Here is a 17,401-nt window from a genome sequence, read left to right on the forward strand (position 1 = left end):
GACTCATACCGTGTTTCCCCTTTTTTAAGACACCGTCTTACAACTTTTTTTTCTCAAAAAAACACACGGTGGCTTATTTTCAGGGGGTGTCTTTTTTTTTTTTAGTGCCGGTACAACTGGGTCCCACTGGCTCAGGACGCTCGGAGCTCTCTTCCGTGCACATTTTCTGCCTCTTCTATTCTCTCCCTTTCCCCTCCTCCCCATCCTGAGTCAAGGGTTCTCCTTCCTTGGAGGCTTCTAAGCAGAGGAGACAGTGCACGGGGGGGGGGGACTTCACTCTGTGAGGTGGATTTAAACCTCGTAGAATGCCGGAGCAGGAGGTATACACAAAGCTGCCCATCGTCATGTCGGTGTAGGTGGGACTGCTTCTCCTCCTGCTTCGGCTTGGCGCTCGCCGCCATGGCTTCAGAGGAGGCGGCCGGGTGTGTGCGTACGCGGAGGTATAGAGGCTGCTCCCTGGGCTCTCTCACACCGGCCGGGGAATGAGGAGGCCGGGACCCGTCCCGCTCCGAGACACTCGTGAGGGAAGCGCGAGGGGGACGAGGCTTGGGTCTGCGCCTCTGGCGTGCGCAACCCCAACTGACGGACCGACGGAAGGAAGGGAAGGGAGGGGGGAAAGGGAAGGAGGGTGAGGGGAGCGGCGTCAGCTCTCGGCAAGGAGGCCGGGGTGGCTGAATGACGAGCCGAAGAGGAACCTGTGCGGCACCTTTTTTCTGTCCTGGGGGGGGGGAGAGAGACGCGATCGCAAACATACAGAGAGAGACAGACACGCACACGGGGGGGGGAGAGAGAGAGAGACGCGCACACACACACAGAGAAAGAAACGGACACGCACACACAGAGAGTGTGCGGCGCTGCTTCGCGCTTTGTCCGAGCGCCAACCCGAGAGAGAGAGAGAGAGACGCGCGCACACAGAAAGAGAAACAGACACGCACACACAGAGAGAGCGCCAACCCGAGAGAGAGAGAGAGAGACGTGCACGCATACACAGAAAGAAACGGACACGCACACAGAGAGAGTGTGCGGCGCTGCTTCGCGCTTTGTCCGAGCGCCAACCCGAGAGAGAGAGAGAGAGACGCGCGCACACAGAAAGAGAAACAGACACGCACACACAGAGAGAGCGCCAACCCGAGAGAGAGAGAGAGACGTGCACGCATACACAGAAAGAAACGGACACGCACACAGAGAGAGTGTGCGGCGCTGCTTCGCGCTTTGTCCGAGCGCCAACCCGAGAGAGAGAGAGAGAGAGAGACGCGCACACACAGAAAGAGAAACAGACACGCACACACAGAGAGAGCGCCAACCCGAGAGAGAGAGACGTGCACGCATACACAGAAAGAGAAACGGACACGCACACACAGAGTGCGGCTTTGCTTCGCGCTTTGTCAGCGCTGCAGCCGCTGCCGCTTCCGAGCGCCAACCCGACCTGGCAGGCTTCCTCCTCCTGCCACGGCCGGCATTGCAGGAGCTGGGTCCTGCTGGCTTGTGCCCTTGGTGCTCCGTGCGGCACTGCTGCACGCTTTATCGGCGCTGCAGCAGGAGCCGCCGCTTCCGGGCACTGACCCAACCCGGCAGGCTTCCTTCTCCTGTTGCGGCCGGCATGCTGGGTCCCGCTAGCTGGCTGAGGCGCTTGGTGGTCTTGCTCTGCATGTCGCGGAAGTATGTCTTATTTTCGGGGTATGTCTTACATTTCTCAAATGATTAAAAACCCTGCCATGGCTTACTTTTTGACTACGTATTAAAAAGGGGGAAACACGGTACACTACTGAGATGGCGAAGCTCTAATAAATTGCTTAATACCTGGGCCATGGGCATGCCACTTTCTGGGGAGCGACTTGCAAGAGTGTCTGATTCTACTTCTCTCTCTCCCTCTCCCTCCCCCCCTCATACACACATCACATACCCTCTAACATCCATCAGATGAAAATAGGGACAATCTATATGGCCTGCACATTCTCAATAAGATTTGGAAACTTGAGTCCATTGTTGTGGATATATTTTAGTTGTGTTATACCTTTTAAATTCTACATTCACCCACCGTTTTCATATTCTGTCCAAATAGGGTTACAGGTATTTTACTATTTGTGACCCACCATGTCCCCCCAAAATCTTTGTGCACACTTAAACAAATACATATACACATATACATATGTTTATAAATGCAAAGAGCATTTCACAACGTCATGCACATTCAAACTGCATCTGAAGATAAAATGTTACCGTAGTATGTTTGGGTGTATTATGCCTCATTATCTAATTGCTTCTTCAGTATTCTGCAAACAACATGATGTTTCCATACAGTATAAATGTTGCATGTATACACATTTGTTTTCTGAGTTTCCTGCTGCCCAAAAATAGTTCTGTACCGGTAGTTCCATCAGTGCATGAGTCAGAGCTCTGGAGAATGAAACAAATCAGAAATTGCATTTGCATCTGGTAAGAAAATACTTCAGTGTAAGCTTTCCATAGAAGTGTGGAACAGTAAATGCCACACAGCTTTAGTTTATTCATTATGAAATGATGTGGAAGTGTTTGATCTTACACTTTTCCTTCCTCCTGACTTTCTTTAACGAGTTTGGATGACAATACAAACAGCTACAGTGAAACAGCAAGACTGATTTCTCCCAAGTGTAACTGTACTGCTTATTCGTAATGCAAGTTTGTTTCAATCTCTTTCTGGAGTGGTTGCTGTGACAGAGAGATCACTGGTTTAATTTTCTTTTCCAAATACATGAACAACCTCATACATGTCAGTGTATATTCCTATTCAGTGTATAAGATATCAATGAACAAATTCTGTGTTTTTCCAGGCACACAGACACATATATTATACCCCCTTTTCAACATGGTGCAGCAATGTTTCTATGATTTATGCAGCTTGATGTGAAATATTTTCTATTAAGGTTAATCAATTAAGGGTCAAAGCCAATGCATAAATGAATAAATGTTGCAGTTCTTTTCCAAAAAGGGTTCTGTGTTGCACTCTTGTATGCACGTGGAACCAGAGATCATTGCATAGGATATTAACCTTCATGTTTGTTTTTGTAAATTTCTAAAAGCATTTACATTTTTTTTCAAAAAACCCAACAACAACAGCACTCCATAAGAATATATTTGCTTTCATTTGTTGCTCTTCTTCATCCCTTCTATTTTTCCTTCTTTGCCCCATGGCCATTTCATCTGGTTGTGGCGAACCATGTGGATTTTATTCAAAGACACCAGGAGGCCACATTTGACATGGTGGCAACATAAACGCTCGTAAAGAAAAGCATACACAGCACCTCGGCCAATCGGATTAAAGAAAGTGAGGGCAAAAAGTAAGGCTAGGGAAATGAGAGTGAAGAAGGAGAAAAATGGGGTCGAAATGAAGCTGCAGCTGAAGATGTTGAACACCATCAAAAATGCATATGATCATCAATATTAGCTGAGATTTTGTTCTTTGTTTTGCAGTAGCTCTTGGGCTATGGAGACTGAGCCAATTTCAAAGTAGCTATTCAAATGTTTGGGGAAAGGGTCATAGCTCTGTGGTAGAGGATCTGCTTTGCAGGGAAAAGGTTCCAGGTTCCATCTTCATGTTCTCCATGAAATCCTGAAGAGCTGCTGCCAGTCATTGTAGATAGTACTGAGCTACATGGACCTATGGCAGCCATAGGAAAACTGCAGCCCGCCAGATGTTTGGGACAACAATTCCCATAATCCCTGACCACTGGTCCTGTTAGCTAGGGATGATGGGAATTGCAGTCCCAAACACCTGGAGGGCCGGAGTTTGCCTATGCCTGACCTGACCTATGGTCTTATTCTGTATAAGGTAGCAGCATCCTATGTCCCTAGTGTGAGAATATATTAAGCACATATTCACCCCTACAAGTTCTTCCAATTCTCTAAACATATTACTTACTTATTTATGCTTCTGCTTTGCTATTCCCCCACCGCACACAAAAGAAACTCAAAGCAGCTAACAACAATACAATACGCGAAACAATAAAACCAAACAAAATGCATTAAACAGCCATGCTAAGTTTTGATTCCATTCAAACTGGGATTTGTTTGGTTTTTTGTTTTTGTTTTGCTTCATTCAGATCCATGTAGGGTCAAGGCCATTAAGAGGATTTGTGGACTAGCAGACAGCAAATTAACACCCCACCCCCCTCACCAGAATGTAGAGTGGACCAGATGGATGTATCTACTCCCATTTCCAAGTAATTGGGCACTCACACTAAGCGTAATTAGTTTTCTTTCTTTAAGCCAAGGAGTTAAAAGTGAGTCACTACTTCCAGTGATCCATTGATGGCACGTTAGTGGACACGCTCTTGGCCTCCCAAAGTCACAAACTTTCCCATAAGCCCCCAATAATACAGGTTCTGGCTAGGTGTTCAGATTTCTCTACTCAAAAGGGTGATTGACTACTTTTACCTGTTCCTGACTGGGCTCAGGAAAGACAACATTTGGTGCCCAGTTGAGGGGGTATTCTAATTGACCAAGCAACAAAATCCCCTACAGAGTAATGCTATCTAGTATGGCCTTCTTCCTTTACCTTATGTCTATACCATTCAGGCTGAACTGTGGGTCCCTGGATGCTTTGGTGAAAAGCTTTGGTCTCACTATTCACCATCCAGTGCTCCCCATGAGAGGGAAAGGCACTTCTAATTCCATTGGGCAGGCCAGCAGTGACAACTACAGAAACAGATATTTGGGAGCAGGTATCAGAAGGCCTTGTCTCCAGCCTCCTTTGTGCGATGAACTCAAGCGCAGATCAGAGGGTTGTCTGTGTGAGAGTGCAAGAGAGAGAGAGAGCATTGACTTTTTGTTCAGGTGTAAAAGTATTTAAGGTCAGCGCCCCAAATAAATCTTTTGTAATAATTTCTTTATTGTGAAGAATAATAAATTCTTATTCATGGCCGTAGCCTAGGTCCATTCTTAATATTTCCAGATGGCTTTGGAAATATCTGTGGTCTTATCCATGTTGCAGATTATGGACAATATTGATACGGTTTCTCAAATGATTAGATTTTTCTTTATGTTCAGAGAATGCCATCTATTCCGTGATTTATGAATCATTTAATTAGAAATGCTCTTAACGCTCAGGCAGAGTACAGGATTCTCCCCCACCCCACTCCCCACCGCCGTCCAAGCCCAAAGGTGCATTCATCGTAAAATAATAAAATTTGTTCTGTTCACTAAAACCTTTATAATTATTCAGTAATGATAGAACAAGAGCTGATTAATAGGTTATTAATTGTTATAACCTTTTAAACATATGAAGCGAACACTCTTAGGGGCTTTTTTTATAGCCATGGAGAAATGGACTGAGGTCTTTCCCCCATCGTAGTAACTGATAAATGGCTATGCTAGAATTTCCATATATTCTTAATAGTGCATGAGCCAGGGTGAAAATTACTACGAAACAGGATAATACCACCTGTGGCTTTTGGAGTTCTCGTTAATGGCAGATAAATCATCAGATAAATCACCATCAAATAAATGCTCAGTGTTTTGCTAGCTTGGGGAAAAGGGCAAGGACTTGTCTCCCCTTCCTGGATTTTCCTGGATGCTCTCCTTCCATTATTCCAGGCATAGGCAACCTTGGCTCTCCAGATGTTTTGGAACTACAACTCCCAAGATCCCTAGCTAACAGGGCCAGTGGTCAGGGATCATGGGAGTTGTAGTTTCAAAACATCTGGAGAGCCAAGGTTGCCTATGCCTGCATTATTCTATGTTCTTTTCCTCTCCTCGCATCCCACACCCATTCCTCAACCTCCTTAGGGATGCCACCTCTGGCACCCCTTCCCCACCCAGGCAGGTATGGTGGAAGCAGTTTCTATGGCCCATGGGAATTTTCCCATACTGTATTCAGACTGCAGTAATACCCACAGATTCTTGAAGCAGGTGATTCTTCCGTCCCCCATCCTCCTTGCCAGCTGAAGAGGAGACCTGCAGAGCTTTCCAGCCTTAGCCTTAACTCCCTTTTTTCCCCCTGCTGCATTCGTTCGTATAATTTTCATCTCGGTAGGACTGAATACCAATGATCATTTATAAACAGTTTTTCTCATTATGTTCATAGTTATGGCATTATTTTTTTATAGCTCGCTAATTACAAACACACGAAACAGCAATGTTTGGTGTTAAATAATGTAAACAGCAATGTAATTCATTTTCACATTACATAGCTTTTATTGATTTATTGCTAATTTACTTTTTTTTAAAGGGGGTGGTGGTCTGGAATAAACTATTTCAATATGTTGGGCTGTGTAGTACTAGCTGGTGTTTAGATTCACATTAGAGTGTTGCAGAAAGGTCAATTGTTCCATAATGTCCTCTTTTGTTGTAAGTGTCATTCTGTTACAGAAAAACAACTACTATGCAAATAGGTTCTTGGTCTTTTTCTGGCAGAAGAAAAAACAAGCTTGTTGAATATATGCAGTTGCTATCCTATGCAGGCTTACTTTGGAGTAAGTTCCATTAAACACTAAACATCAAACCCCACCCTCCACCCCAGTGCAGTTCTTGAGGGGGCATGGGATACTTCAGATGGGAAGAGTGAAATACAAAGTCCTGTGGAAATCTGTCCCACTTGTGCAGAGACACCCCTGGAGTCAGCCCTTTGGGACTTACTTCTGACTAAGCATTCATAGGATCGCTGTTTTAGTGGCTTAAGGCTGTTGGTTTACACTCTGTCTTCCACTTGTATGGGATTTTTAGAAGGTTTTTATTGGTTGTAACCTGAAGTATCTGAAGAAGTGTGCATGCACACGAAAGCTCATACCAATGACAAACTTAGTTGGTCTCTAAGGTGCTACTGGAAGGAATTTTTTTATTTTGTTTCGACTACGGCAGACCAACACAGCTACCTACCTGTAACTAGATTTATTGGTTGTGATTTTTGTAATTGGCTTTAGTGTTTATATTGTCTTTGTAAATTGCTTTGGGAAACTTTTTTATGAAGATAACCACTAATCTGCATTTGCTCCACATTTGTAATAACACGATTGTTTATTGTCGTAGCCCCTACACTTTGGAACTCCCTGCTTATTGAGATCAAGAAAGCCCTTTTCACTGTACTCTTGTTGGCGCCTGCTAAAATCATTCTTGTTTAGACAAGCCTATGCAGCTGTTTAGGAAATTGAGATCATTTTAATCTGTTTTAGTATTTTAAATTTTGCATGGTTGCGATTTTTTAAATTGATGTTACTGTTTTATATTTTGAAAGCCGCTTTGGGATTTTTTTTTCAATCAAGCAGTTTATAAATTTTATTAAATAAATAAGCAAGTCCCACTGTCCTTCTGTTCTGAACAGTTGCATCTTTGCAGGTTTTGTAGTAAAACTTACTGGAAATTAAATTTTCTTTTAAGGGAGCTGTTCTGGGTTAACAACGTGCATATGGTTGTTCTTTTTTGACAGTTTGCATTTAGAAGTGAATCTATCAAATCCATGCTTTCTGAAACAATATGAGAACCAAAACACAGCTATCATTCAAAATTCACACTTCCCTGAACTTTTAAATGCAATTTTCAACCACTGTTTGCAAAAATGCATAGATTTGGTAAAAGTGTGCATTAAAATGAATATATTTGTGAAAATGCACTGTATAACGAGAAATTGCCCACAGAAATGTATACATTAGTCAACACTGCATACAAGTATGTGTTTATTATGAGAAATGCACACTAAAGTGCTGAAGAATTTTCATGAGGATTTTTAAAATTTCTGAGTAACCATAAGCACTGTATATGCTAAATGCTGACTTTTTAAATAAATAGTTAAAAACTTTGAAAGCTTCTGTTAAAAAGTGGGACATAAATATTTTAAATTAAATCAATAAAATAAAATTGGCGTGAAAATGCAAAGCACTAGTGGACCTTGGTTTTTAATAAGGCTGGGCACTAATATGCTGTGCAAATAGGTTTATCTGCTACAAGGAGAAAAAAGATCTAATTTCCTCTATGGAAACTTTCCAGAAAAAAAAGGTATTATTCATGCATTAATGCACTAATAAACATGTTGCAGCAGATAATGTACTATGCAAAATACATTTTCGAAGAAGCCCAGCTGCCTCTTTTGGAAAGAGGGAAGGAACTAAGCCCTAGGTACTTTCGAGAATATCCTGCTTTTGCTGAGTGCAAGGAGTGCTGATAGGAATCCAACAGCATCTAGCAAGCGGAGCTCTGCAATCTGCAGTAGCAGTTTTAATTATGACCATTTTCCAGCAGGGTGGCAAGAGAATATGTTCAGCTCAACATCCATTTTAATAAATAAGAAAAGCATTAATATACTGTGACAAAGTATTGATTTTCTGCAATCAATCTTTCACAATAACAATAAAAGCCTCATATTTTATTAATAGAACTATACAGTTCCAGTCCATTACATCTCCTCTTATTGTTTCTGGACTGCAGTGTGTGTGTGTTTTATATGAGCAAAATGTTAAAGAGTTATGAGGATGCCTGGCTAGAGTGTCTAAAAAACATTTCACTGGAGGTGCCCAAGCATCTTTTATAAAATGAAATATTATCAGTGCAGCTGTTTATAATTGATTGTTCCAGTGTTGCTGGAAAACTAGAGAGGGTTGAAGAGGTTTCATTCCCCCCCCCAAAAAAAAAACCTTAAGAGGTTTCAATCACAGTGTAAAAATCCCAGGTCTTAGTAACAAGAAATATTCTGCACTCCAGAATCATCTCAGCGCTTGCATACTAACCTGTTTGGACATATTGAACACACGGACCATTGGCAATTCTTCTTCTACAATATCGTATTCAACTCTCTGAGGAGCTATTGTGTATATCAGGCATCCCCAAACTGCGGCCCTCCAGATGTTTTGGCCTACAACTCCCATAGATCCCAACTAACAGGACCAGTGGACGGGGAAGATGGGAATTGTAGTCCAAAACATCTGGAGGGCCAAAGTCTGGGAAAGCCTGGTCTATATGTTAAATAAAACCTATGCACCTTTACCAGTGAGTAACAGTACAATCCTATGCAGTACAATGCATGTTGGGACAAAAAAAGTCCCATACTTTCATATATTCACTAATGGGGACTGAACTGGCAGTGATTGACCAGGAATGAGACCTTGGGATCATAGTGAATAGCTCAGTGAATATGTTCACACAATGCTCAGCAGCTGCAAAACAGGCAAATTTCATGTTAGGGATCATTAGAAAATGGACTGAGAATAATGACACTGCCATTATCATTATGCCACTATACGAAACGATGCTGAGAGCACACTTGCAATAAATATTGTATACAGTTCTGGTCGCCTCAACTCAAAAAGGCTATTGTAGAGCTGGAAAGGTTTCACAAATGGGCAACCAAATGACCAACAGGTTGGAGTCACTCCACCATGAATAAAGGTTACAACATTTAGGCTTTTTAATTTAATGAAACAGGCAAGTAGAGGATGACAAGATAGAGGTGTGCGAGATTATGCATGCAGTAGAACTTGAAGCCATCCAATTAAACTGAATGTTTCATCCAATGAAACTGAATGTTGGAAGATTCAGGACAGACAGCAGAAAGTACTGCATCAAACAATTAAACTATAGAATTTACACTCAAAAGACATAGTGATGACCACCAACTTTGATGGCTTTAAATGGGGATTAGACAAGTTCATGGAATATAAGACTCTGTGTGGCTACTAGCCACAATGGCTATGTTTTACTGCTGGAGGCAGTATGCCTCCAAATTTCAGTTTCTGGTCACCAAACCATGGGTGAGGGCTATTGCATTCCATCTTGCTTGTGGGCACCCCATAAGCATCTGGTGGCCATTGTGTAAACAGGAAGGTGGAAGATGGTTTTGGCTTCATTTAATAGAGCTCCTCTTATGTTCTTAGATCTGCTCAGAAGTAAGTCCCTTTGGGTTTGGGTTGAAGCAGTCATCCTATACATATGCACTTGTGATTTAGTCCAGTCCTATCCACACTTAGTTGTGAGTCCCATCAAACTAAGTGGGACTTACCCCTGACTAGACAGATGTAAGACGTAGTGCTTTCAAGATATCTTATTCTCTGGTAAATGCATAATTTCATTCTTAGTGGGATGTATCAGTGTGTATAGTCACTGTGCATCCTTCAGCATTATTTCTAGTCATATTTGTGGACATATTTGTGAACACACAAATATGGGGTGAATTTGTACCACCTGAAAGCACTTTCTTTCGCCGCCAGCATGCTATAGCAGAAGCTTTTATTTTATTTTTCAAGAGGAAGAAATCACAGGAACGGCGGGGGGGGGGGGAATGTGCTTGCTGGCATTTTCCATCCGCAAAGCAGTAAAAGCCATTTTCCTCTGAGATTTCAGACAGTTTAGTATCTCTGAACATTCTGAACCTAGCTGAGAGAGCAGAACCTCTGCACTGATAAGCTTTTGAATGAATCTTATCTTGAGGTTCGGAGCAAAACTGCTGGGCAATAAATGGTCAGGCCTTGTGGGACTTGAGAGTAGTCCCCCCTCCAATAAAACCGGGAGCACTCTCCTGCAAGCTCTGTAAAAGGCTGGCCAGGTAAAGGTCAATTAGAGGGGAAGACAGGAGCTCTCAGAAAACTGGGTCATTTTAGAAGCCAGACTGTTATGTGATGCAGGACTTTTTAAAGCGAGAAGCCTTTCTTTAAAAAGTGAATGTCTTGCCCAAATGATGAGGGGGTGGGGAGAAGGAACACTTACAGTACTGGTAGAACAAATGGAAGGCAAGTGAATTTTATTTTGAAGAAGAAGATATTACTGGAAACATTAAGACAACCAATAACCATGTCTTTAAATACAGAAGAAGGAAGAAAACAGCCAAGTAGATGGTTGGACCATTATCCAACAAATGTGTGAAACCCTTACTGAAGACTGCAGAGTAACTGGATTTCTTTGCGGCAGTCTTCATTATGAAATATGTTTGACAGATATTCATGCTTGAACTGCTTTTCCTGGATCTAATTGACAAATTAAAAATTAACAAGTTGCTGCTGGGTCTTGATGACATCCACCCTGGGGTTGTTTAAGAACTCAGATGTGAAGCTGTTGATCTAAAATTATCAGCTGTTGTTGTTTCTCACATCTTTACAGGAAAGTGTTCTGGGCACCCAAAGACTTTTGGCTTAGGGAATATCCCAATACAGTAGTTGGAAAGTTCACGTAAATATGCTGCTGCCCAGTACATCAGAAAAGTGACAATATACAGTTCAGCAGCAAAATTCAAATTTCCCTGGGGTCGTTGTCCTCCTGACTCAGGCAACTTCTGAAAAGCAGTGGCCCCACTTCTAAAACACAATCCACCAAGATCCCACCAGAGATGGATGAGCATTATGTTACGTATAGTAATTTAATTCACTGAAATTGTAAATGCTTGTACCATGTGTTTAAATTTGATTGGTTCATAACTGAATTCTAGAGAGTTCTCTAGTAGTTCTCATGTGATTGGCTAATGTTGGTCACATGGGAGCTATCTAGCAAAGGAGAGACTCAGTTTTATGTGAAGCAAGATGACTGTGTTTTAGAATCCACTGTGAACACTGCTATGTTGAATAGAGTGTTGGAGTGCCTTTTCTCTGCTCCAAAGAAAGAGAACAAAGCTGTAGGAGAAGGTAAAAATGGAGAGCTCTCATAGGAGCTGCAAAGCATATGGCCTAACTGAGATACAGAAGGCTGAGTGCTGAGCTTTGGAAAGAGAGAAAAATAGTTGTTTGGAAATTAGAAGAAGAAACTGTTAAGTGCATGCTTGGATAAACACTTGATTATAAATATTATGTTATAATTCATCTATAGCTATAAGTTTATACAAGTAAAATTTTTGAATGTTAAAGTCTGGACATTGGTTTAATTTCCAAAGAAGAGTGTCAGTCATATATATGATTTGAGCTTCTTAGCTGTGATTATGCTATCCTTACTTCAACAGATTACACCCTTAATACAGTGCAATTTCAAACTGTATCTTACTCAGCTGTGTTGTACAATATGTTTCCTCTTGGTGCAAGGTGATGTTGATGAACATTTAGTAAGAGGAGTATAATAGATAAAATTATGTTTACAATTTACTGTTTTCTGTTTAGTAAAAGTTGTTCTGGCCTTTAATCCCACCTTCATTTATTTTGCGATGATAGGGACAATTTATTGCGAACTTCTGTGCAACTGGAGTAAAGCATAGCAACAGTCACTTCATTTCAACAGGGCTTATACAGAGAAGGCTTCTTGTGGATTATGGCCTTAGAGTTAAACAGCAGTTTTGGTGTTTTTTAACTGCAACAAGTACATTAAGCAATGTTTCAAACTTACTGACATGGGGACAAAATTAATTAACATCTTTTTAAAAAATTAGTTAATTTACATTTTTGCAGACTCATCATTTCTCACTGTATACCTGTGTTACTCCTTGTTTACAGGACAATGGGGGAGGAGATGACAGCTGCGTTGAAGAAATTTTACGGGTAGGACTCTAGTTTATCCTTCTATTATTTATTAATGCTTGACCTGACTTGGTGCTTCCCAGGCATTCTAGAACAGATATCAACAGTTTGAAATATAAAGACCAGAGGAAAGGGAAATTTATATGTGTGCTTTATATTTGCGTGGGCAATATGATTAGTGTCATGATGTGGTTAGTCACTAGATGGCACTGGATTTAGTTGTATCTGCATGGTATCAGGAGTTTCCTGCTGCTGTTCTGTTGTCATTGGAGAGAGAATAACGTTCTCCTATAGCATCCTGGAGAGTCCTTTAAGTCTTCCTTAACAATGATGTCACTGTAGGCTAGACAAACGAAAACAAGGCCCTAACATCGGTGTTTCATTTTCCTTACAAGGAATGTGGGGAATTGATGATATGTTCATTAACCTGAGAAAATAATTTATGTCTGTTGATGCTCTAACTTCCTTCCACCATATATCTCAAATTCAATGGTTACTGACAGGAATTGAAGACACAAGAGGTTTCTATGAAAACCTTACACTTATAGGAGAATTATAGAAAGCTCACATTTTAATTATTAGTTTCTTGTATAAGTTGCAAGCAAGATGCTTTCATTATCATTATAATTGTTTGGAAGGGGGGCTTTTATCCATTTCTACAGTCACACAATCAATCAATCAATCAATCAATCAGTAGCTGAACTGGGTTCGACACAGCCACAAAAAAAGGACACAAAAACAAAGTCACAAGCCACAGTCACAAGTCAGTCCCATAAAACGAAGAACAAAGTCACAGCCAAAAAAACGAAAAAGCCACAAAAACAAAAATGCAAAAAAATAGCATAAACAAAATGTCCAAATATCACCTCTGTGTTGCGGGCGTGCTTGGGACTCAGCATCCGACAGCTCAACAGGAAGCCTCTGATTAGCAGCAGGGGACTCAATTTACAAACGGAACATATTCAACAGAGCGGAACATGTTCGGCTTCCAAGGCAAAGCTCACAAACTGGAACACCTACTTCCGGGTTTGCAGCGTTCTATTTCCAAGTTGTTCATAAACTAAGCTGTTCATAATAATAATAATAATAATAATAATAATAATAATAATAATAATAATAATAATTTATTATTTATACCCCGCCCATCTGGCTGGGTTTCCCCAGCCACTCTGGGCGGCTTACAACAGAAAAATAAAATAATCTTTTATTAAAAGCCTCCCTAAACAGGGCTGCCTTCAGATGTCTTCTAAAAATCTGGTAACTGTTTTTTTTCCCCTTTGACATCTGATGGGAGGGCGTTCCACAGGGCGGGCGCCACCACCGATAAGCCCTCTGCCTGGTTCCCTGCAACTTGGCTTTGCGCAACGAGGGAACCGCCAAGGTACCACTGTGAAAAGTTGGGGAGGATAAGTAAGGGAAGAGAAAGCGAGTCCATTAAAATATAAGCATAAAGTGAAAATGCAAGCAAATAAGAAAATAAGCGAATTAGAATGAAATACGTAATCAAGTGCAAGGCACAATCATTTTGGGGCCAAATACAAAGTTGTAGCGTAGGCCCCCCTGCCACACACATTTGACAATTTTATGCCAGACATACAATTTCATTAGATATGGGGGAAAGTTAATCTTAGTTCTGAAATTACATTGTGACACACACTGGGGCTTTTCTACCGCAGCCCATCCCACCTCACCCATCTTGCTGTCTTTCTTAGAGAACATTCCTACAAATCTTGTATATTATTTTCTAAGTTTTTGGTTGGTAAAGGCCTTGGGTTCAGGGCTGGCCTGTCCATGAGGCAGATTGAGGTAGCTGCCTCAGGCAGTAGAATTCAAGGGGCACCTCTGTGAGGGGAGGAGAGGGAGCTGAGGTGGTTTCCAGGTTCTGGTGAGATCTCATATTTACTGGGGTCCTAGGAAGGTTGTGCGAGGCCTCCACACACTCCAGAACCCTGAAGCCACAGCTATGTGACCCCAATAAATTAGACTTGGACAGGAGCAGAGCATGGGGAGCTGCAAGGAGGGAGATGAGGAATGGGAAGTCTGCCATGACCAGTGACGTGACATTATCATGACCCTGTTCATGTTTTGATTTTTTTTAAAAAATTCTAATTAACATAGCATTGCTGCAAACATTTTATAAATGGAACCATTTACGTTATTTTTCCTGCCCTTTTCATTGCAAAATAATTAATTACGTCTTCAAATTCAAGTTCATACTCACTAGACTGAGGTAGATTAACTATTCTTGCCCTGTAGCTGAACTGGAGGACTCTTTCCCCCAAATTCTGACCATGAAAAACTAAAGTGTGGCTTATATTTGCGACCTTGCGGAATGCAGCCAGGAGTGCAGGGCAAACAGTGCGTAGTACCCCATCCTCTCCCCCAAGGCTGGGAAGGGAGAGAGCGAGGAAGGAAGGGGAAAGGCCACTGGCAACGCAGGCTCTCCCCCCCCCCGGGGGGGGGTATGCAGCCATGAGCAGTGAGGAATGGAGCAGCTTATATTCAGGTATTTTTTCTCCCCCTCCCCTCCAGTTTTAAGGGTGCGGCTTATATTCAGGCAAATACGGTATATAGGAATAAAAAATAACCATAAGATAAAACCCCTTCTGAGCGGTATGATGAACTACAATGCTGAAAGACATACGAATAAAGCCAGCAAATACAAATAAACAGAACATTTAGCTTCTAAACAATAAGATTAAGCAACTTCTGGAAGCAATAGTAGAATACAATGTGTACTGAAAGACAGGAAAATCTGGTAAATTGAGCAGTTTCTGACATCCAAATGACCTGTTTACAATATTAAGTCCCAATGTGGAAGCTCCTTTGGATACATATTCCATTTACACTTACAATTCCTGGTCTAGCAAGTGATATACACAAAGAATCTGGTTTCTGCATGTGTATCTCCTTACCGGTAGTTACATTAGGTGGGTGTCTGGGAAATCTGCTCCGCCGGGGAGGAGTTGCAGTGGGTCATGTGACTGCCCCCTCTCCGGGGGGCATGGACGTTGTTCCGCGCCTCCCGGGGGGATCCCGGCCACGTCATCATCGGCCAGTCAATTGGGTGGCTGGGTGTTTGTGTGACCAGGCCCTGTTTAGGCTGCCGCGTGAGCTGAGAGGCTCCCTCTTGGCTTGTGCTCTTAATCTCCCCCCTCCCCCCCCATTTGCAGGTTTAGTCTTTAGTGGCCTTGCTATGGACCTCGGTTGGTCGCCGTTGGGCCTGGTAGGATTTTTTTCCACTTGGCAAATTGGCTCAGGCCATTTGGTTTTCGCCTACCGCGTAGCAATAGTCACAACTTTGTAAGGTTTTGCAGTTAGGCATTGGGTGACCTTCTGATGGGGGACGGGAGGCCTGGCCATCGCCTGCCCCTCCATGCGTAGGTGTATTCCGTTAAATGAATCTGGGTGTGTGGCTCTTGTCCGAAGCCCGGGGCGGGGCTAGGGCCATGCCACGACCCTTCCGGGAACCCAGGGGCGAGCTCGAGTTGGTTTGCATCGATGGGGCTCCCCCTACCGGTGGTTTACCCTACCAGATTACCTGCACAACGGGCAGGAGTCAGATATAGCCAGATACTGTATAGCCAATACCGCTCACATTCTATAACCAATAAAGTTGTGGCCTAAATTTGCCCAATAACATTAACCTTATATCTTGTGTCCCTAGTGTTTTTATTCCTTTTTGAGGGGGTGGTTGCGGGGTCTTGACACACAAAGCTTTGCTGCCAAATAAAACAGTCCTACTTCATTATATTTTTGAATCAGAAACTAAAAGTGAGACAAGGTCAGACATCTGAGAGCAGATGTTGAGTTAGTCAAAATAATTTACAAATATATTTCCTGAAACAGGAAGCAAGAGTGCAGTGTGGGCTAAACAAGATAGACTTCTAAAAATAGTTCTCAAATATTATAGCTAGAAGTTGCAAGAAAACATGATCTTTTACATTTTTCTTCCTCTTTACAATATGGAAGATCTGTTGTGGTCAGGATTCCTTCCATGTAGCTTGATAAAAACTTGTTCTGCTTGAAAAGCACGAATATGTTATTCTGCCCCTCTCAGATTGTTCTTCTTTATTCTCTTAAAATTCCATTAAAGAAGTCTATTAAAATCAGAAAAATGTGCTCTTTGGAGACTTCATTTTTATTCTAGAAAATTGGAATCCTACTGAGGTATAAATAAAGCCTGTGAGTGAATTCTGAGCATATTTTAAACTACCTAAGAGAATATTAAGATGGCTGAAGTTCATTGACTCAGATTGTCAACAGTATGCTGCTAGCTGAAATGATTAATCGCTTTGATAGAAAAGAGAAGTAAATTTATCAAAAGGGGGAAAAATAAGCAGGAGGGACAGTGCTGACTATAGGGGCAAGTTGATTGGTTGTTTAATAATGCATAACAAAGTGTATGTCAGATCATAAGGAAATCACATGTAGCTGAAAGAAAATGAAATAGCTTCATGGTAAGAAATATTTGTCTTATTTAAGCTAACCAGGGCAAGTTTTGAATCTGCTGAAATAAATGAAATTTCCTGACAAGTAAAGCCTTTTTATAAAGGCACATGGGGCATAAAATATCCCAAGAAGAAATCTATCTGTTTGATCAGTAGGGGGCTTATTTTCCTAGTATTGCAGTAAAATGTGGCCCCATTGTGGTTGCTTTTAAATGAGACTGCTTATCTGGATTAGTTTTTAAGTGCTACACTTCTGACATCACATTCGTGGGTTTGTTCTGGGACAGTTTACTATCACAACATGCAGTGGAATTTGGCCAGGGTAGTAAAATGTCGTCGTCGTCTCCACACCAATGTTGGTTCTAGGTTTCCTTGTGTTGGATGAGGACTGAGGTGCCAAAAAGTTATATAGAAAATGCTGTCTATTGGTGGTTTTGAACAGCATATTCCCAAATCCCAGGACAATCTTCTTTCAAAACTGGGTGAGCATTTGTGATATGGTAGAGGGAAAAGGTCAAAAGACTCACAGGCAGAGCTTTTTTTTCAGCCCGAACTCCG

The 17,401-nt window shown here is 41.9% G+C and overlaps 1 protein-coding gene across 5 annotated transcripts in view; it reads left to right on the top strand.

The window, feature by feature from the left end:
- The window catches only part of AFF3 (ALF transcription elongation factor 3), a 226,647-nt gene that overhangs the window by 82,940 nt on the left and 126,306 nt on the right, over nt 1–17,401 (top strand). For 4 of the 5 annotated variants that reach the window (XM_035114249.2, XM_035114250.2, XM_035114252.2 and 1 more), the window contains one exon: nt 12,369–12,413. The exons of the other annotated variant lie outside the window; for it this stretch is intronic. In XM_035114249.2, coding sequence (XP_034970140.2) covers nt 12,369–12,413 — 45 coding nt within the window. The remainder of the gene's footprint in view (nt 1–12,368; nt 12,414–17,401) is intronic. 5 annotated transcript variants of the gene reach the window in all.

The sequence above is a fragment of the Zootoca vivipara genome, chromosome 4, assembly GCF_963506605.1.
Source record: "Zootoca vivipara chromosome 4, rZooViv1.1, whole genome shotgun sequence".
Classification (NCBI taxonomy): Eukaryota; Metazoa; Chordata; class Lepidosauria; order Squamata; family Lacertidae; genus Zootoca; species Zootoca vivipara.